The sequence below is a fragment of the Apteryx mantelli genome, chromosome Z (genome assembly GCF_036417845.1).
Source record: "Apteryx mantelli isolate bAptMan1 chromosome Z, bAptMan1.hap1, whole genome shotgun sequence".
Lineage (NCBI taxonomy): Eukaryota > Metazoa > Chordata > Aves > Apterygiformes > Apterygidae > Apteryx > Apteryx mantelli.
The window spans coordinates 44,823,980-44,846,993 of record NC_090020.1 but is presented as its reverse complement, the minus strand read 5'-3'; the positions used below and the strand labels follow the sequence as shown (position 1 = coordinate 44,846,993).

Sequence of the window (23,014 nt, the reverse complement as noted above, 5' to 3'; positions counted from 1 at the left end):
AAACTCATTTAGTAGGTAAAGATGATTAGTACACAAAGCAATCTTTATGGTATGCATATGTGTACAACTGCATTTAAAATTGAAAGATCTCAGTGAATATTAACGTTCTGAAACTTTTTCCTCCTATTCTAGTTCTGAGAGAACAACATTTACATAATTGGAGCAAAGCTTTTGGGATTTCTTTGGGGAAAATCACAACTAGATTTTTCCAGGCCCCTTCTGAGGTTATCAAAGGTCTGCCTCAACAAAGGAGGAGCCAGCAACAGGCCCTCAGCCTTTTGAGATCAGTGCAAAGATTTCCATTGACAAAAAAAATTGTGGCTCTGACCTAGTTCACTGAATATACAAGGAAAACAATGCGAATACATGCTCATACACAACCATGATTTGATAGATCTTTTAGTTACCACAATGCTGAGTGCCACATTTAACTAGGAAGCATGTATTTTCAGATAAAATTACAAATCTTCAAATTTACAACTCTCCATAAGCAAAAGCAACCAATATCACATGTTGCCCTATCGTCAACTAGTTCACATTATCGACAGCACCCTTTGTTTCTTTACTAGGGATTCAAAACCTTTTCCAAACTTTTCAGCATGTCACACAAGCTACAGCAGTTCTTTGCCACACTGCACTCTTCTGTCACCAGTCTCCTGCAAAAGAGTTCTGACCTTTCAATTACTTTTATACCTGTGCGTGTGTGCGCGCGCGTGTGTGTATACGCACACCCCTCCCCCCCCCCCCCCCGGTATATACAAAGTGATCCACTTATGTTTAACCAAGAATTGCTACTATTAACACATTTGACTTGGGAGTAATCTTACAACTAGTGCTGGACTTTTAGTCTACTAATTCCTCAGAAGGTAAAATGAAAAATAATGATCTAACATAACTGAACTGATGACGTTAAGCCTAAGCTTAACTATAAACTGCCAACATATTATTATAACTCCACAGTAAATTGCAAGAGACAGTTTTTCAGCCACTCACCAAGCAAGCTACTGAACTTGTCAGATCAAAGGAAACTACATTAAAGAAACAGGGGCACACAATTCTACAATTTTATGCATGACTGTAAATGTTTCAGCCTGTTTTGTACGAAAGTGGACTCCTTTTATAAATTGAGAAAACGTATAGTTTAGACTTTATTCTCCACATACAGCAGTCAATCATACAGCTTCAATATAATGCCGCTTAGAAGAATTACTTCACTTTACCAAAAACACATCAGCATAATTTCTCCATTCTGACATTATACTATTAATCCATAGCAAATTTGCCGTTGAAACATAAAGTTTCAGAGAGAGAACATAAAATATTTTTGTGAACAAGTCAACATTACAGTATAAAACAGAGATATAGCGAAAACTCATGCAATGGGTTTGCTTCATGACTATTCTCAGCCAGTTTTGACTCTCTCTCTTCTATTCTTGAGATTATAGATTTTTTTCCCCCATTTTCCCTGCAATGCTGGGAAAAGCTGTGAAAGACGTAATTCCAGTATGTTATTTCTACTCAATTTCAGGGTAGTATTTTCAATAAGTACTTAGTAAAACCAAACCAATTACAAAACTCTGCAGTTAATTTGCACAGAACACATCCAGATACTCAAAAATCCAGAAAATTCATTCTCACAATCATCATTTAAGCAAAGTTTCAGATTTCCAGTTACACAGTTTAAAATATGGCAGTTCTTAAAATTGGCAGGAAGATACAGATAGCTCACTACAGCCTTAAATCATCCCAGGTTCTGTAAACTAGACAGATGATGAACTTTTTTATACCCACTAACTAATCTGCTGAAAGGGAAAATGAAACTTTTCTTGCTGACCACAGGCTTCTGCACCACAAAGTTTGATTAAAAGAAAAAGGTTAAGATGGGAAAAAGAAGAAACCATGCTTTCTTCCACTTCTGAACTAACTTTATGGCAAAATTAAATTACACAATTTTAAGACGAATCTTCTAGAATAACTGAGCCTATTGAGAAGGCTGCAAAAAAGATTCTCTACAGTATAAAAAAAAATACCTATCTTAGAACTGTACAATGCATTGGAGCACCTCTTTATTTTTGTAAGCTCTTACTGTATCATCTCAACTCCTAATACATTACAAGTATAGTTGCATTAATTGTACCATCAACAAAGATACAAGTCAGTACGAGGCCTAGATATAGATCATGAGGTTTAATAAACACACAAAGCTGGACAGTAACACCAGAAACAATATTGGTGATATAGTATATCATCAGTGGAGCTGCCCCCCCCCTTTTTTTTTTTTAATAAAGGAAGAATAGCTCTGGAAAGCACAAATCAGGCAAGAAATCAATTCCTACGCCTCAGTGCAAACATTTGCACTAATGACTCCCAAAACACAGCCATTTAGAAGGAGGTAAAGGAGGAAGAGCAGATTTAACAGCATTTATTAAAGCATTCTGATCCAAACAAAGGATTGAGAAAAACCTAGTTAACAGAGAGGATGCAGTTTGACCTGAAAAATTTATAACGTAAGACTGCATTCTGTAACTACGCATTAAATTTACTATTAATATTTGCTCAGTTAAGTGAAACACACCATGATAGAAAATTCTTTCCAGCAAGACAAACAATAAAGCCAACCTTTGTAAATTAACTAAAGCAAGACAACTTCTCTGGAATACAGCTATTACTGCTTGTCTGCAAGTAACATTTTGCAAACGTTTCAGAGGCAATATATTTGCAACTTTGACTCACAAACTAAAACGATGTTTAAAAAAGTGTTTTAAGTAAACTGGGTCCCTGATAAAACACGCAGACTTCAGTGTGGAGGTTACAACACCTGCCTTTAAAATTAGATGGCTTCAGATTGCAGTGTTCAAACTTTTCATCATGGGGAGATGTGAGAGTATTTGAAGGATTTGGGAGCAGAAGTCCTATACTTTTCTGCTTCCCAAGCAGCTTCAAGCAGAAACTCAGTAAGTTCCCAGGTGGGGATTCCCTGTTTTGAGCAACCCTGGCGGGCCGCTCTCCGGGAGAGCCCGCTTCCGCACCATGCTGCATGCAGAGCCTCTGTAGGGCAGGGAAAGGGAGCAGCAGGGATGAGCCCTGTTTCCCTACAGCCAGGTGGCACACAGCTCCTTGGGAATCGCAGCCAACTAGAGTAAATTAAAGCAGTCCTCAGGCTACCCTAGACAGGGCTGGGCCAAGTCAGGAGAGGAGAAACGTGGAGCTATAATTAGGAAAGAGTTCAAGGAACACCTTCTCTCTTAATCAAATACATTTTTCCTCTTAATTCGGTCCAGCATTAATAGTTTTACAAAGATCTTTGTAATGTACCTACTCTCCTTCCCATCTCTGCAGCCACAGATTTAAATATTAGCAAGTCTAGGCAGGAAGAAGCGTGAATGGAAGGACACATTATCTCTGCCATGTTGTTTCTATTTCATTTCATTTTTCGTTGCATAAAAGAAAGGGCCAGATCAGAAGAAATCAATTGGAATCGCAGTGTTGAGAATGAATGGGCTCTTCCTCCTCCCTAGGGGACTCAGCAGGCAGGGAATACAAAACACACTGTCCCTAAATTCAACAACTCAGCAAGGCAAGAGCCAAACCTGAAGCAAACACAAACTTATTCTGAAGTTTTACGGACCTGAAACAACTCCAGCAACATCTGAACCCAGCCTGGAAACAAACTGAAAAACATATTGGTTCCACACCTTTTTTCCCCCCTCCCCCCCCTTTGCATTTTGGCTTCCAGGGTAACAGCTGGCAAGACAGGTGGTTAATACCACTTTACAGATTCAGTCTAATGTTATGCTGTCAGAAGAACAGGAGGACTAGAGAGATACTGGAGAACTTTTCAAATGTGAAAGATGAAAACTGCTTATTACACACACTCAAGTCCTTCAAAGCTTCAGCCCAAACAGCAAGTAGCTTTGCCCGTGGAAGAGATGAGTTCATTCTAGAGGAGTTCAGCTTTCCAAACGCAGAGGGTTCTTCTATAAATAGTTAAAACATCTTTCTAAAATCACGAGTTTCATCTTTTTAGGGGGAAGAGGGAGAAATCATATGAACTGTAAGAAATAGGAAGGGACACCAGATGCAACAATATTGTGGAGATGTCAAAGAACAGATGCACAAAACCAAGTTAACAAACTTAAAAATTAAGTCTACAGAGAAGAACAAATCTGTCTGGCTGCAGGCATTTTATTTTTTTTAAGGGGAGAGGGGCCAGGAAGTTGGCAGAGCTGGTGGTGAGGTTTGTTTGCATATTTTTTGCTTTGGTTCTGTTTTGTGGGGGGTTTTTTTAGTCAATCCCTGCTCTTTGAGGTAAAATAAACCACCAGATTTTTGCCTGAACACAGTCTTCAAGATTCTCTCAGAACTTCTAACAAAGAACTGTATGAGAACTTGTATCTGGTAGAAGGACTTATATCTGATGAGATCAATTTTAATCACGATATAAAGTAATTCATTCTCACTGCTCACATCACTGGCCCCTTCTACTCTCCTACCATCATCCTCATTTATGGAGAAGAGCCACACAGAGACTTCCAAAATACTGCCATTCGCTGCGTTAGGGATTGTAACAAATATCAGATAATCCTTAACTCCCCAAATTTACAGTCAAAATAATGAAACAAAAAAGAATACAAGGGAAAATTTCCCCCATTCTGCAGTGCAGGGACTTGAAGTACAGACTCTCCCAAGGTCACACAGGAAGACTGGTAGAAGCAGAAATTGCACACCACTCATTACCATCTCAAGGCTTTGGCCAGCAGACCAAACTTACCAGTTTTCAGCCTCTCCATCATCTTATTCAGAAGACTCTTTCATATCACATCTGAATTTCTGCTGGATTCCAGCCTGGTTCAATTTAAAGCTGCCTTGGAACACACAATGTTCTGTCAAGCAAATAGCTCCAGGTACAGCCAACATGAAGCACAGAGATAACAATACGCAAAGTTTGTTGTGGTTTAAAACAGCAGAGGGAGAAGCCGCCAAAGCTTTTGCAGAGTCACAAGGTTAGGGCCTGCCTACACTGGGACTCTCAGAAGAACACAGCAGAACAGTAATCCTTAAAGGCAGCAGTACACTGCTGTTTTACTTCTCAAATAAGAGTATCCATACAGGTGTGTAAGGCAACGTACGCTATTTAAAATATGTTAACGACATTAGTTGATTTGCTGCACACAGTGAAAAAGCAAATCTATGCACAACCTTTTACCTATGGTCAAAATTGCTGCTCAAAGTTTTTGCTTTTGTATCATTGATAGTGATGGGTAGATGCTGTCCTCTACTTGCTGCAAGGCCTCTGTCTCTCTCCCACACTCTCACTTACCAGGCTAGGAAAAAACAGACTGACCAAAGAAGGGAGGAGGACACTAAGCAGATTGTTTAGATGAATTTAGGCCTTTTGTTTCATGATCAGGGAAGGAAAAAAAATAGAAAAAGAAGCAGTAGTCAAGTGAGACAAAGGGTATTTTCAAAGAAGGGTTTTTAATGAGGACACAGAGCAGAAACAAAGGGGAAGTTTCACAGGGGTACACAAAAAGCATTGGGCAGAAAAGAAACAGCTAAGGTCAAAGCAAACCAGTCTTGATATTTTGTCTAGGTATGTGAATCTCTGAGATAGTAGTTGAAGGCATCTGAATACAGCCTGATGTCCCACATAGGCACACACTCCCTCATCATGGGTGCCAGACAATTGTCCTGGGTTGCTGTCCCTGCCCAAAGTCAAAGATGTCCACCATTTCCTAGTATAAACAGTCTTCTAACATCCTATAAAACAGCATGTTAAAAAACTTTAAGGATCAAATGTACTCTGTGCACCGACTCACTGAAGTTAGGAAAAATTAAAGTAGCTTAAATGAAAACAAAAGTGAGCCTGGTTAGATAATGAGGAAAGCTTCCTAACATAGATGAGGAATGAAGCACCGTAACCAACCTCATTATAAATTGACTATATGACTACATGACCTAGTTCTACCCCTCGTGTTCTACACAGGCAACTCCAGCCATTGAGAAATCGTGACTTTAGCTTCAAGGAAGGAGAAAAAAAAAAAAAAGCCGCAAAATCACAAAGCTTTCTTTAATTCTGAACTTCCTCATAGAAATATGCAGGCTTACTGGTTTTAGGAGTCAGCAGGGTTCATGTTTTTGAGTTTCTCTCTGCAACCATGACAACAGAAAGTATAAATTATTTTCAAAGAGAGGAAGAAAGAAAATCCAAGATTTTACATTGAAGAAAACACCAACATGAAATTCATGATTAGAATCACCATCTGAAACACTGCAGATTTCAAGCCTTCCACAGGACTCAAAGACCCCAAAAAGATACCTGTGTAAGGTGAACTGCAGCTACTGCAACCTGTGCAGGCTCTTAGCCAGCAGCAAATGAAAGGTAATGCAACTAACTTAATCCTCTCACTGCAGTCTACACTAAACTGAATTACCAAATATTTGGTATCTATGTGCATAGATAACTACCACAGCTGACACATGGTATGTTAGTAACTTGTAACAGCTTGATCATGAACCCAAACCTTTAGGCAGAAACTTGCAAGAATCAGTAGAGCCCACAAGAGTTGCACGCAAGTAAATAATTGAGATGTTGCAGTCCCACTAAAGAATTTAATTTTAGGTAGGGTATACACCTACCTGTATCACCCGGCCTAGAACTCTGAACTCCATATCACTACATAAATGACTGTGATAGTCAAATCTTCCTTTTGAAAAGCAATTCTAGTATGTTCCTATGTGAAGAATTACAGTAAAGCTTAAAGGTAAATGTTTCTTTGTGTCAGCAGCAGCTGTTCCTTAAAACTGTTAAATCCACATTTAATTACCTAGGATTTATTTTAAATACAGCCTCAACAGCGTAAAGTCTTCTATCTTTTGTTTCTAGCACTGAATAAGAAAACACCAATTCAACTGTTAAGATGCTGCTTCGCAGTTTTAGCTCATGGGTGTAGCTCTCATACACCAGGCATCATAAAGGCAACCTGATGTAAACAATACTGGTGTACTGATACTTTCTAACTGGTAGTTCAGGCCTTGAGACAGATTTTCATAAATATCCAAGTGCCTAAGGATGCAGGCAGGTGTCAAACAGGAGCTCTAGAAATAAATGCTTTGGAAATACTCTTACGTACCTAAATAGTTTTGAAAATATGTATCACGTCTATCTCCTTCATGCACAGTTCTGATCCTGCTTATGATAATGTGACACAATTTAATCCTTTTTGATATCAAAAGGCAGGATCCTCCTTACCAAGATCAGACCCTTCCAATCTCTTCTTTTTCACATGCATGATTTGTTGCTGTTTTATCTTGAATTTTTTTTGCTTTAACACATTATGGCTCAAATGACCTTTGAGGTAATCTGACAAAGGAAAATATTACTTCTTTCTCTAATACCAGAACATATGTGTGCTGACTAAAGCCTAACTGTTACTTCTACTTGGCTTAATTGAGCTGGATAAAGATTCCCATGTAACTATAATTCCCAGTTGAAGCAAAAGCCCAGAACCAGAAAAAATCTTTGTTCAAAGTAACAAATGTTTTCAAGCAGGTCCAGCCTTCTACCTAAAACCAAGTAGATTAAGACATTCTTGGTCACAAAAAATCATCCGTTTCCCCAGGGTTCAAAACTAGTCTGTTATTTCACCAAAATATTTTTTCTGCTATACGAATATATCTAAGCTATGGATTATAATTGTTTCAAGTTGCTTTAGGCTTGTATAGCATATTCCTTTTCCTGTAAACAACTAGTCTATAATAACATGAGCATGATTACAGTGGTGTAACAAAACAGACTATAGTGAGGTTGTACTTTTGTTCTTGAAAGTACCTCCAGTTAGTCAGAAGGACAATTTTTGCATGCAGACAAAATCTTGAGGTTTTGAAAGGAAATGGGTTTGATAGATTGTGGGCTCTGTGTTTGCAAAAGGTCAGCACTTACTGTGGAAGTACCTGCTAGGCCTTTGGCAGACAAGCCATCTTTGCACCTTTGTGTCAGAGGTGCTTAAAATCCTCAGGCTTGGCTAAAAACAAAGACACTGCTCCTGGAATCACTGTGCGTGTGCACCTCCCTCTCCGCCTGCCCCAGCAAAGCGCTGCCAAGCTGCTAATGCTAACCTGTTACCCTTCTCACTTAAGGAAGGGTTAAGCTAAATAAGTACAAAATTATTCGTATCTGTATAAACTGCTTCCACACTGTTTTACCTTTATAAATGTTTTGATACAAAAATATCACCCCCATAACCAAAACTGTGATATCCACACAGCAACTGGATGCAGATGAGTCCAAAGCTACCTGTCATATATACTTGTAATTTGGGGCAGATGCCTGGTGCTACTTACTCACAGTAGAATTTTGTAAATTTTATTATCAAAAGAACAGCCCCAGACTAATCAGCTATTCAACTATGTAGAAACAATATCCTCCGAAATGATGACTTTGCCTCTTTTCTCCCCCATCCTAACCCGTTCCCCTCCCACATTTGTCAATTTACTCACTTGTGTATTGCTTCAGCCCCACACTGACAACTCTCTGGGGCAGGGCTTGCCCTTGAGTTGCTTGTTTGTGCAGTACTTTGACGTTTTATCGGTGTGCTCAAGTGCTATCTTGACTAAAACAATCATCATTATAAATTTACACATACCCAAAACATCTATGACAATTTGAGCACTAACTTAGTACAGCAGGAAACAGCTGTACACTTGAAAAATAATCTCAGTTAATCTATATATATCCCTTGCTGTTATGAATAAGGGAGTATAAATGAATAAAGCCAAAGGTATTGTTTAATTAAATGTTCAGCCCCTCCTTCCAGATTAAAAATGGTTAGCGCTCTTGACAGATAGAATACAAGACTTCCTTTGTGTATGCTTTAAACAATCACTACTGCAATTTCCGTTAAACTGTTCTTCTGCTCCCCCCCTCCTGTTTCAGGCTTAGACAGAAGAGCTAAAAAGAATCATGTTTTTCCCTGCATTATGATTTTTTTTTCTTTTTGCAAACCTGTACTGAATACAAAAAGCCTATCAGGCAGATCAGGTTTCCTGTTCCCTGTAACTGTTCCTAATAATGGTCTAAACTGACTCCAAAAGGCAAGCATGTTCGTATGCACCATGAACTTACACGGCCAACACCTGCTTCTTAAAGGCACTTTACACTTTGCTAGCTCCTGCAATTTACTGGTTGAATATATTCTTTTGCTTTGCTTCCCGTACACTCAGCAATAAACATTCAAAATTCAATTACACTACTTTTCTACAGTTCAACTGGATTTTCTTATCCCATATTCCTTCTGTATGCAAGAAAAGGAATATGAATCAGAGCAAGCTTGAGAAACACAGTAACAGGCAGCACTCTGTTAGATGTCCTTCTTCTCACAGATAATAATACTGAGTCTACTCTGCTCTATGCAGGGAGATTTATGTAGGAAGAAATGCCTGTTAACATGAAGAATCAAATCCTCTGCTGGCAAAGGCAGAAGAAATTCCACTAAATTCAACAGAACTACATCAATCCACTGGTGGATTAGATACAAACACACACAAAAAATAAGCACCTCTAGGGTGAAGATGGGTACAGCATACATTTATATAACTTCAGAAGACAGGAGCATGCGATTAGGAACACTGGCTTGTACTTTTGTTACTTTTCAGCGCATGCTTAAACTTCAATACAGCAGGCATATAAAAAAACTGGCCTTTTTTTTTTTTTTTAGCATCAGCAAGAGAAAGCACACTGTAGGTTTAAATAAAACAGAAGAAAGTCTCACTTAGACTTTTGATTTTGGAGTTTCATTGCAAGCATTATTTGTTTACAAAATGTTCTGGATTAAGATTCTTAGAGAGAGGTTTCTATATGCGTAACACAGGTATGTCACATGCAGCAGCGTTTGTATTTCTTTATGCTGCCCTATTGCAAAGCTTCAACCCTGACCTATGCAGCACTCATGGACAAAAAAATTTAGAAGGATAGAAAATGCCATGGGCTCAAGATACAGACTATGTAACTGGAAAAAAAAAAAAAAAAAAAAAAACTCTATAATGAAAAGTATACTATTTTTGGTTCATCTTCAGTGAACTTAATGCAGCTAGTTTAGTCTCCTCCACCTCCTCCCAAAAATCAGCCCTTTTCTCAACAAAGAAAGATGACCAACTGAGAAGCATGCTATCCTGTGGGACTCGTCTTCTTCTGGAGTTTCTGCATGCTAAATTAAAAATTTTGGGGTGTTACAGAAACATGAACAGGACAGATCTATGCAAAGACAGACTTATAACAAAAGAAAGCAAGTTTTGTGGAACTTTATTCCTTTTGACATTTTATAGATCTCCTGTCCAACATCTTTCTTTCACCAACACCACTCCAGTTTCTGTACACATACACAAAAATCAAAACCAAATCTATTATTTTTCTGACCAGCCAGGCTGACTCTTGTTCACCTATTTCAAAGCAGCAGGGGTCATAAACATAGTTTGCCTTGCCCTCCATCCAAAGACTTCAGGAGACAGCTCGTGAAACTTGCTTCTATTGCAGATTTTTTTCAGGAAAGGAGGAAAAGAGAAAAAACAGTTCTAGGATCACTGAATAAAGTCATGAAAGTAACAAACAGCTCTCACGCTCAAAACAGCCAGACGTGAAATCTGATGAAAGGCCACGGATGACAAAGAAAAAGTTTAACTTCTTTTATTTAAAGAGTAGTAAGTTGATACATTTCTTTTATGCGAACAACAGCTAACATCTTTGAACAAGATCTAACACATTTTATTTTCAGCGTCATCACTTACTAATTGAGCCTGCTGCAGAAAAATCAGGTCCAATTTGGCTCCCCTTGAAGTTGGTGCCAAAACACGCCAGAACACCTATTGTCTTCTCTGGAATTGAGACTGGGTTCTCCATTTCAAGCATTCCCAAATCAGGGAAGGGCTTTGCTAACTCACTACTGCTTTCACAAGAAAAAGAAATGTAATTACCAAATCACTGTTCTGAGGGAAGAGGATTGGCTTTTGCCAGTACAGCCCAGAGACAGATTAAGAACTGAAGGAATGAGAAGGCCAAGAGCATTTTCTTAATAGTAAGTCTTGTCCAGACCTATTTGGAGGGTTGGGAGAGCAAAGAATACAGTGCCCTGTTTTCAGAGGAAGATAGTTTGTAGAGATGATTTTAAATGCACTATAATTTGTCAAGTATTACACAGAAGAACACTACTCAAAATAGTCCAGAATAAGTGATATCTTTAAAGGAGACCAAAAACTTTTGTTTCCAAATATGTTACCATAGCTTTAGAGCTTGCTGTGCTTCAGGTGAAGAAAGCACATGTTGAAAAGTAAACTGAAGTATTCAGCCAACCTAAATGTTTTACATGAAAAGAAAAGGCACGTGTTTTGGAACATCTAGGTCCTGCTGATGGACTTTTGGAGAGAAAAAAGATTAGGGGAAATAATATGGCTGAAGAATCTGACATCACTTCAAAACAGAAGCAAAATATTTAACCTTTTCAACTTATGTGCTTTTTTCCATTCTGAAAATATCATCAAAATAACACCTGTAAGCCAACTCCCTCCTCCCCTCCCCAAAGCAGCCAATGAAAATTAAACCTAAAAAGCTGAGGGCAAGTCAGGACATTCAAACACCTCTTCAAAAGGATTCCATTATGGGATCCTGTGACTTTCCTCCCTTCCTCCTCAGAAGGGACAGATATATGAGAAAAGCTTTTTGCAAGTGTAACCAAGCTGTCAATTTGGGTCTCTCTTTGATTTGCCCAGGACCTTTGTCTCCTGATCCCCGATACTGAATTTAGGGTACCTTTGTCCCATGCTCCCTTCTAAAGTGTCCTAATTTCCTCCAAAAGAAGATACAGGCACAGCCGTCATGATCATTTGCTGCAGGGGCCCAAGATAAATAGCTTGGCTTTAGTTGCTCAAGCCAGTCTTCAACATTATCCAGCCATCCACGCACCTTCAAAGCACTCTGAAACATAACATATTACCCACATCTCAATGACATGCTATGAAAATCAGCAGTATGATGGTCTGAGACTCAGTTCTCTCTTTTTTTCCTGGAATACTGAATAAACAAACCAACCACACACCCACAAGATTGTCTCTCAGCATTAAGCAGGCTTCAAATGAGCCCCAGATGAGAAGCTCTGGGCTGCCTGCAACACGGTGCAGATGTGGCCAGTCGGCACCATTGAGTCTAGGATGCCGTTCACTCCTTCATATTGTCTACCCAGATAGTACAGACGTGGCCACAGAGAACAACAAAAAACTTGAGATTCTTTAGGTTCCTCAACACGAACAAAACCTGAAAAAGTAGTAGTAGCCACAGCTTTCCAGCCCTATACTTAATATACTTGATTCTAAAAGACAGGTGACTTCCTTCTGATAACTTTGACAAGGAAGAAGAATATCCTACTTTGTAAACATCAGGCATCTTCTATACTATAGACAAACACATAGCACCATAAAAACAGAAGAATTAAAGCAGAGCTGAGGCCCAGTGTGGCATTCTTCTGTCTTTGATGGCAGCCAACACCAGTAAGTTTTGAGGGTGGTTCAAGAAGCCCCCAATACACAGATGTGCAAAAATCTGTTTTCATATTATGTTTCATACTAATAATTACAGATTATCTTATTTCAGAAGGGGTATCTAACCACATGCTTCAAGTTTTAAATCAGAGCTGAAGTTACACTTCATTATTCACAAGAAGTGTTCTTCCCCTTTTTTGAATCCCGAGTAGTTAGCTTTACCAATTTCCTATGGTAAGATGACATAACAAAAAAAACCCCCATATATACCCAAATATATATATATGTATGTATGTATACGTTGCCCTTAAAGTTTGGAATGTCTCCCCTTAAAAGATTACTCTTGTTTCAGTATTTTGAGCCAAAAAATAAACCCCATTATATTCTTTCTAGCCGCCATTCAACCACAGAATAGGAAAGAAGGTATTTTTTGCAAAGTTTTTACATTGTGACACTGAGAACCTGAATAAAACTGATTTATGAGAAAGTCTAATAATAAATGAGATCTGTAATATTCTTATGGCATTAATATCTAATTAGTGGATATTAATATTTTTGGTGACGCTACAAATAATGTATTCTGATCTCAGACTGGTATAAATGAGAAGTTACACTGAAATATATAGTTTGTGGAAAATAAGAACCAATTCCAGTGATTTTTATCTGGATGATCTTTCTTCTGGCTCAATCCTGCAAAATGCTGAACTTCCTTTAGTTCAACAAAGTGTTAAAGCATGTGCTTACATACATTAGTAGTCATGCCAAATTCTACCACTAATTACATGGAGAAACTGCCATTTTCTGCCTTCCAAATACCTTTTGGGCAATTGAGATATAAAAGATCCTCCTTTTCCATTACTAAAAGGCATTTAGTTTCACATGGCCAAAGAATTTATCCCTAAGTGCATTCAGTACTCATTTTCTGGGAACACAGTAAAGATAGTAAAGTACTAGGCCATTCATTATCAAACTGGCTCACTCAACCACATACAGATTTTACCCACCTATCTGAAACTTCAGGAAAGAAGCCTAGAGGAAGACAGATTGTCTCCTTGTCCAACTTAGAGAAACATTTTCCACCCTGCAAAGTATAGAAGGTAAATACCGACAAATACGTAAGCACATGAACCATACAAAATACAGTCCACTTTTTCCTCTGCATTAGTAATTATCCATGACTATAAGAATGAATTTTTAAAATATTTTAATTGTAAACTGAAGCAGTAGTTGGATTTCCTAGAATTTCCTAGGAGGTCTCTTATTAAACATATTTAATAAAAATAACCGACAGGACAGACTGTTCATCAGTTATGTACATTTCCTTCATATTACACCAAGTAAGAACACAAATTTAACCAGGGTGATGAGAAAGCAGCAGCTGTTTAAAAGCAATCATTACAAACCTCTGAGATTTTTTAAAAAGAAAGAAAAAAAACCACCCTGGTTGTGTAGGTTAATGATGCATGCAGTTCAATGAAGATATCCATGAACAATGATCCAAAAAACCTACATAGGCATTTTAATTGTTATTTTCTATGATGTTTTACACTATCAATTCAAAGAAACTACTGAGGTTTCTTGTTTCCACCTCTGGAAAGCAACTACTAAATAACATTTCACAAAGGGTTTCCCTGTTTGTCATCACAGCATTTCTTTTCCTCTCTCACTGATATTCCCAACTCTATTTCTCTCTCCCTATTTCTGACCTCCCAATACTATTACAATTCTTTTCCTTCTTTCAAATACAGAATGCAGATCCATCTGCTGATGAAGTTGCTGCTGCCTGTGGTCCCTACACTCCTTAGACAGGACTATTCTGGCCCTTTTTCTTACAGATAAGAACCTGCCTCCCGAAGAGTCACCGAGCACAGTCAACTTATGTCTAGTGGAGACAACAGTAAAAACAAGGTATGGTTTATGGTGATATATAAATCCCTAAATATGACTGTTTAAATTTTAGCTTAAAAAAAAAAAAAAAAAAAACCCACACATACGCTATTTATAGTGACAAACAAAGCAATGCAGCCTTCTGTCAGAGATAAAAGAACACATTCCTCACTTGGCAAAACCGACAGGTTCCCCCCTCAATATTGGAACAAAACCAAAGGAGCAGAGCTCTCCCTTTGCAATGCTTCTATTGGTTTTCCACTTCTGAGTAACAGCATGGGGTGATCTCAGGCATGTACCTTTGACCCTAGTGCCTGCAGGGTTCAACCATCCCCAACACAGGATGCAAAGGAAAAAGGGGAAACAAAAGCACAGATAGTCAATGCTGAAATTACAATCTTGATTGTAAACTATGAAATTAAATGGGTATGACGTAAGCACAAGATCTGATCAATAAGGACAGTATCTAAAATGTGTACTAAAAAATGCAGTCTGCAAAATTCTATCCAGATGTTGAAGTATGGTTATTCACTTGCAAAGAGCTCACTTTTGAATAAAATGTGGCTAATATGTCTGTTCTACCATTACAAAGGTGAAATCCCCTTAAGAAAAGTGAGGATTGAAATAAAAAAAATCTGACAAGATCCAAGAAAGGAAAACGTATCAGTAATCTCTCATCTTTCTAACAAAAATACAGATATTAGTAATTATGCAGCATGATTGATACCTAACTTCTCATTTTTTCATACATGTTCAATATCATTTTGGCAACAGAAATTTTACACTGTGAAGTGACAAAAAACTACAGCTTCATAATTAAATTCTCTTTCTGAAGCATCTCCTCAGTTTTGTGGTCTCTTGAAGAGTCCCCCGATATCATGTGGTTCCAGTTCTTAGAGATTTTCTTTCTTGAGGGGGAGGGGAAGGGCTGCAATTCTGCAGTTGAATTTTATTTTACAACTAGTAACTTTAATAACCTAAAATAAATAAAACATCAACTGATGGTATTTAGCTATACCAAGTACTCTAAGTCAAGAAATGTTAGCTTCAAGTTACAGAAAACCAGAAGAAAGTTTAATAAATGGGCCACCTCACTCAGTTTACATTTGCCCTGATTATATTAAGAAATCATTGCCAATTAAAACCACCAAACAGACCCTTCTGACAATATTATTGCTCAAAGCTCAGGTTGACTAAGAGGTAACTTCATTTTAAAGTTAATGGATTTCCTTCTTGCTGTCATGCTGGTTTCATTAATTTAGTTAAGTGCACCTAGGGAAAATAAAGTGTCTCAGTGTTCATTTATTATATGGTTATTCCCCGGTGTATTCCAAATTGCTGGTCTCATCTGTAAAGATACTGGTGAAATTAGTAATCTATTTCAAATACGTGACAGTAATTTTGAGGAGTAGTTAATTTATAGTAAGGTTTGTGAAACCCTTTGTTTCCTTCATTCCTTTTTTAAGTAGAGGATGGAAATGTGAAAACGTGCACAATTGCACATGCACCATATTGCACTCAGTGTGAAATCAGATTTCTTCATCCTATTTTATACCTATTATAAAAAAAAAAAAGAAAGATGCTATTCTTTTTGCAAGCATGCAAGTGCTATGGAGTATAATTAATCTACATTTCTGTTTAAAACTATTTTCACTACCATTGTTATAAACCACCCTTAGATGCATTATATCAATGATATTCAAGAAGAAAATATGTATTTACTTACACTGGGAGCTTGACAATATCATCTGTTTAGTTTCCCTGCTGCTGTGCAAAAGATGCACACATAACAGTAGACTGTAGTTTCATAAACAAAAGAAAAACAAGGCTGCAAACAAGACTTAGAAATAGTATTTTTAAACTACTGGTTCACCTTTTACTACTAGTTTACCTTTTACTAATTGTTCTTTTCAAAATAATATTCTGAATATCTAAAAGAATTTCTGTCTAGAAAGTATCAATTTATCCATACCAAATAGGGAAAAGGAAAAAAAACCACAGACTTAATATGCTTGAGCGCTGATACCACAGTTCAGTAGCACATCGAGGCAAACCACACAGTCCAAAATTGTCATAGATGGAAAGCAGCTACAATCCACCATTAAAGAGATTTTTAAGATTGCTGAAAATACACCTGCATAAAAAACAAATTTATCACAGAAAGATATTTTGATTTTTTTTAAAAAGTGCAGAAATATACAACAGCAAAAAATCACTATCAGAAAGGATATTTACTTGGCAAACGACCACCAATTTGACTTTGAATGCCAACTCTCAAACTCATTAACAAAATATGAGATCTTCCTATTCACAGGGATCTATCTTTTACTGGCATATGCATTCACTATGCATTTACATCAGAAAAAAAGAGACTATCATTCATATATTGACTGCTTGGAGTCCCTAGAGTTGCATCAGATTACTCCGAAAGCACATCCCAAATTTTCTGCATATAATCTACTTTGAAGGCATGAAGCCTGGGGTATTTTGTACTGCCCCCCAAAAACAATCTTCACCATGGAGTGGAAAAAAAAAAAAAAAAGTTAATCTTCACAAACTCCTTGGGAATAATCCAAGAAAATATGCTAGAAACAGTATGTTTACCTATTTCGATACATTATACTAAATCACATTGTCAAATATTCCAGAATTTTCTTCACAAAATGTATCATGTTTTGATGAACTCAGATTTTTTTTATTTTTATTTTTACATATCTAGTCATTTAACAAAGATCCTAACTTCAGTCTCTCACTATTTTGGGTATTTTTTGTGTGTGTGGTTTTTTGTTGTTTTTTTTTTTTTTCAAAGTATGTTGAGATGATGAAGTCTGCTTTTAAATTCTTGAATACCATTTTGTTGAATTCTTAGTAGATCGTCATGCAGAAAAATCACTCTGCTTACTTCCCAGATAAACGCCACACATGTTCCTTGGAAAATGTGCCCGAGTACATTATATAGAGATTTGGCCTATAAGTGGAGCTTATAAACCATGAAATGTAACTCTGTATGGAGGGTCATGCAACTTGTATGTCACAAAACCCTTTAACCCCTTAAAATACTAAGTGATATGCTGTCCAGAATATCACTGTTAGATGGTACTACTGAATAAAATAGTGTTACTTTAGCATATACCAGAAACAGAGTCTTCCAAGAAAAATTAGTGCAACTATCCTATCCATTGCTTCTCTTATTATGAAACTTCACTGTTGGCCTGTTTTCAAACATGTCAAATTAAACAGGACTTAAATGGCACAGAAATAGTGCTCAGAGAGGAATTTCAGGGAATACTTCAAAAGTGCAATTACCAGAAGGCTTAAGTCTAACTGGTTTGTGCACTAGAGAAGCAGCTTTTTTTTTTTTTTTTTTTTGGAAGACCTTTATTCCAACCAAAGAGATATAAACCTAAAACAGCAATGTTTCAAAATATTTTGAACTTCTTCAGGAAGAAGAAAACAAACATGCTTCCCTAAAATCACATTTTCGAGTAAAGTAAGTAGAAGAATTGACAAGGTTCCTGTTTACATATATGTTACAGGATTCCAGTTCTTTCTGAAATAGGTAACTGCAAACTAATATGTTTCACAGCAGTATTTTCTAAGGACCCAGAGAGCTTTCCTTGACTTTTGACAACAAATTTGTACAACAAAACACCAATGCAAGGACAATTACTCCAATTCTTAACGAAGTCAACATACAGAATGCACACAACCCATCCGCAGTCATGTACAGTATCAAAACACTACTGACATGTTTTGTGACAGCAGCAAATAAGCTATATCTATGTAGAAGGTAGTATCTTAATATAAAACCTGCCTAAATTATTGCTTAGCTATGTGAAGACTAGTCAAAATAACAGTCCTGGAAAAGTGATTATTTTGCTTCAGTTAACAGCCAATTCTTACCCTATTTGGAGTACAAGGCTTGTAACAACCTGTTTCCTAACTGGTATCCTGAACACCTCTCTCAGAGCCTTTCTTACTCCATCTGATAGTAGGAAAAGATCCTTCAATCTGATACCATATACCTTGGTTAGACATACCATCCCCAGAACTGGTGAACAGCCTCTAAATCCAAAATATTCTGGACTAAGAACTGCCATTGCTTTATTATTTCAAAATACGTAGTATCCAAAATATCTCTCTCCATGAATGCATTTCAGGGAAACACACACACACACACACACACACAAAAAAAAGATATTCAGTGCCCTTTCCCGATTATCGAGCTATTATCGGCCTGCAGTAAACCTAAGACCAGACAACTGACTTCCACATTTTCACACAACAATGCTCTTATCTTAAACCACAAAGACATAAAGGCAGAACAGCAAGACGCACTGGTAACAATGAGAAAACAGAAACAAAATAAAATGGGACTTCTGTTTCTTGGAGTAATTACAAATAGAGATCCACGCTAACACCTCCAGACAAAGTGGCCCAGGGCAGGCTGGCCAGTGCTACCAATCCGGAGGCCTGGGGACTTTATTCCTGACTCGGATGCATGACCTCTTTGCATGACCTTGGAAAAGTCACTCGACCTCGCTGCACCTCAGCTTCCCCACCTGAGAGCAGGAAAAATAAGCCTCTCCTTTCCCTGACAAGTTCTTTAAAATCCACAGAGAAGACTCAAGTATCTCTAAATTGCAGCTGAAGCCTTGCTCTCACGCCTCCTCTGCTCACTGTGTTAATCTGAAGTACAACTTAAAGCCCACTTCTGTAGTACCAAGAATGCATCAACAAAAAATGGTAATTTACAAATGCCATATTTTGCTGCTTGCAGTTGCTGTCAAAGATAGCAAGCCAGAACTATAATGCAAACTAAGCAAAGCATTTTCAAAACTTGACATTGGTACAAATACCCACTTTATGCCTTTAATTCGGAGTCACTGAAGAAATCAAGCTCCTTAGGACTGCTAAAGTCATAGAGCTCAGTCTTCCACCCTTTGAAGCAAATAACAGGACTAAATCCACTACAATCAAGTAAGAACAGAGACAGTAAATAGCTATTAAGTTGTGGTTTTTCATTTCTAGCAGACATGCATCTGCTTGGGGGAAGAGAAGGAAAGAAGTTGCTTTTATAACCACTTAAAATCTCTGCTCTTATAATAGTTTAAAATTTGTAAAGCAGTATCAGAAACTTAAGTTTCCTATGTAGCTATAAACCCAATTAAAAGTGTGAAGACAGAAGGAAGACCAGATCCAGGATCTGAAGTTCTAAGAACATCTTTGATTTGGGATAAAATACATAAAAATATTTATTATCTGTACCTTGTACGGATAAAGATGAGCATTACAAAAACAAGTAAAATGAGACCCTTCATTTTCAGATGTGTGTATGCTAACAAAGGTATTAAAACAAAACATTCAGAAAAGGCTTATACATCTGATTTTTTTCAAGCTTAAAATGGCAAATGACAGAATATCACAAATTTTAAGAAGTCTGTTTTACTAAGAAATCATCACATAACTTCAATGTAAAACCCTAGAATAAAAGCAACACAGAAGCTTTCCAAGCAGTTTAAAAGGGCCTAAGCCAGGACTCAGCTGAAAGAGCCAGTTGTGCCCTCCTCCAGCTGTGAAGCAAATCAGGGCACTGACCCAGCTGAGGGCTAACCCAGCAAAAGGAAAACCAATGGTTACTCTTCAGCTGGATCGGCAATGCTCTTCACATGCAGCTGTTCAAACACTTGTGCGGGTACAAAGGCAAGGGAGAAACACAAAGGTGGAAACGAGTGGCTGGGGAGGGCTGTGCAGTTCCTTTCTGCAAGCTTTCAAAAGCTCAAGGAGCTACAGCACTAGGGTGTGGTTTCACACTATACAGGTTTAATCCAAAAAACAGACAGCTACAGAAAGGGAGGTTCTCCTTTCCCTAAGGTCCCCTGCTGCACAATCCCAACACCTACCCCAAAATATTAACAAACTATTACTTTTCTGTCAGACCGATAATCCTTTCCAACTTATTTATAAACACTCAAGGGTTAGATTCAACACAAAGAAGGGGCAGGTGGAACAGGACCAAACCTTCAGCATCATACCACAGTCAGGCCACACTAACTATGATAGGAAACCATACTCTGAGCTAAACCAGACCTTTCCCAACATTGCAAGTCAAACACTCTCAAGAATAAGTTACACCTTCAGACCCTTTCTTTCCCATTGAGGCATTAATTTTTATTAGACGCTGCGTAAACCCATCACCTTTCAAAGTTTGGATTCAGGAAGACAACCATAGGACCATCTGCGCAGATTATTCTTTTGATAACCCGACTGCACATTTACAAGCAACAAAAGTGTATATACGTGAATAATATATACACCCCTATCTGCACCTATAAAGGTAAACTTTTCAGAAGTGTCTAAATTTAAATTCCAAAGTCCCAGTTATGTTCGAGTTCAGTGCCTGCCTAGGGATTTGCTTGCTACTCTGTGATAAATATGGATTTATGAGCCTATTTATAGACACTTGATTCTGCAAATCCTGGCAATCCTCAATACATGCAGAGATTGTAGAGCCACAGATTATAGATAAATTTATTCTGGCTTCCCCTCTTCCCCTTCAGATTTCCCCCCCCCTCAGCTGTTTCACAAGACTTTAATCATTCAAGCTGAAACATTACAGGCTATTGCAGGATGGTTTTTATTCTTTGGATGTCTCAGCTAAAATAGATTAGCCATTTCCAAGAATAAATTTAGAAGACCTTTTTTTTCCCCTGATCCAACACGGAAACTACGTTCTTATGTTGCAAATAAATTCAAGTCCCTGTGCTTTGGAACAAGAGCTTCAAGTGTCTGAGACATGCCATTTGCTGTCATCAGACTTAACCAAACCGGACCAAGTCAAGGGCCTTTAGAAAAATCTCAGTTTTCACATGCTCTGTCAGCACTCATTAGAGCTTGGCAGATGACTACTTTGCAGAGTTCATCTGCCGCCCTGCACGGCTTTCCCACCAGCCGGGCTGCCAGCCGCGGGGCTCGGCGGCGAGGCGGGAGCGGCCCCGCGCGGGGCAGCGCCCCGGGGCGGCGGCGGCGCCGCCCGGTTCTGTCCCCGCGGCCGCCCCGCGGCGCGGGGCTGCAGCAGCGCTGCACACCGCCTCCTACTTCTCTTCTCCGGCACGTACAATAAAACTTATACGAAGTTCCCCGGGTCCTCCAGAGCGCTTGGCACCTGCTCACTCAAATGAGTATCTGCAGGTAAACTCTCCGCAGCCACGTCCGTCCACGGGCACGCGCCTGCCCGATCCATCTGCCCCTGGAGAGACGGCAACGAAAGTCTCTCGACCGTTTCCCCCCCTCCTGAGGGATCCCGAGAGCCCCTTTCCCTGCCCCGCTCCCTTCCGGCCGCTGAACTCGAGCGGAGCTGAGCGCCCCTCGCCACCCGCCCGGCTCCGCCCGTACCTTGATGCCCTGCTGCTGCGTGGTCAGGGTCACCTTGGACTCGTCCAGCAGCAAAACTTCGCAGTAAAATTCCTCCGGGACGGCGCAGAAACAGCCCATGCCTGCTGCGATGGCCGGGACGAGGCGGGAGGAGGGAAGCGCCCGGGCGGCGGCGGCGAGGCGCTGGGGCGCAGCCGGGCCGGGCCGCACTCGGCTCCGCGCCCCGCCGCGGCAGCGGGAGGCCGGCGGTGCTAGGGCGCGGCGCGGGGGCCCGCGGGGCCGCCTTCCGCCGCGGCCATCCCGCGGAGCAGCCTGGACGGGAGGTGCCGGGAGCGCCCTGCGAGAAACGGGAGAAAAGAGCCGCAGTAGGAAGGAGCCAGGGCGCAGCCCGCGTCCCCGGCTCGCTGTCACGGCGGCTCCCCCCGCCCCGGGGAGGCACCGAGCCGCCCCGCGCCGCGGCCGCGCACATTGCTTCGCCTCCTCTTTGTGTGGAGGCGCGGGCGCCGGGGAGCCCCGGCCGCCGCGGCGGGAGGCTCCCGTCAGGCGAGCGCGTTACCTCAGGCCGCGGAGCCCTCCGAGCGGAGCGGGGGCGGCGGCGGCGCCCGGCCGGCGCGGGGCTGGCGTCCCTCGGCTATGTGCGGAGGGTGCTGTCCGCCGCCGCGGCTCGCCTCCTCCCCGGCTGCCTCAGCGGGGGGAGCGGGGGCGGAGGGAGCGCTGCCGGGCGCCGCGGGCGCCCCAGCGGAGGGGAAACCCGTCGCCGCGCCGCCGGTGCCGTCCTCTGCGCGGGGCGGCACCGCCACCTGCCCCGCGGAGGAGCCGCCGCCGCCGCCCGCGGGCTGGCCGCTCAGCGCCTGCCCCGGCGGCGCGGCGCTCCGCCGGCTCGCCCTGGCCCCGGCAGCGCCACAGCCCGCGGAGCCGCCCCGGGGCCAGGGGGCGCCGCGGCGTCGCGTCGCGTCGCATCTCACGGCATCCCACCAGGCATCGGCGCCGCACGCCGCCGGGGCAGAGCCGGACCCTCGCTGCCCCCTCTGCCGGAGCGGCCGCCGGGAGGCCGCGCTCAGCTGTGCCGGCTCCCGCGGGGGCAGCGGCGGCCCCGGCCCGGCCCGCGTGGGCTCGCCCCCGGCCGGCTCCTGCCGCTGCTCCCTTGGCGTCGCGGCAGCACTGACCCCTGCTGGGGCGGCGGCGCGGGGCGCCGGGGCCGCGCAGCCCGGGCGGCCCGCGGGGAAAG

The 23,014-nt window shown here is 40.7% G+C and overlaps 1 protein-coding gene across 1 annotated transcript in view; it reads right to left on the bottom strand.

The window, feature by feature from the left end:
- EPB41L4A (erythrocyte membrane protein band 4.1 like 4A) overlaps positions 1–21,994 on the bottom strand; it is a 134,081-nt gene extending 112,087 nt beyond the window's left edge. Inside the window, exon 1 of the mRNA XM_067315419.1 lies at positions 21,808–21,994. Coding sequence (XP_067171520.1) covers positions 21,808–21,906 — 99 coding nt within the window. The 5' untranslated portion in view covers positions 21,907–21,994. The remainder of the gene's footprint in view (positions 1–21,807) is intronic.
- Between the last annotated feature and the right edge of the window lie 1,020 nt (positions 21,995–23,014).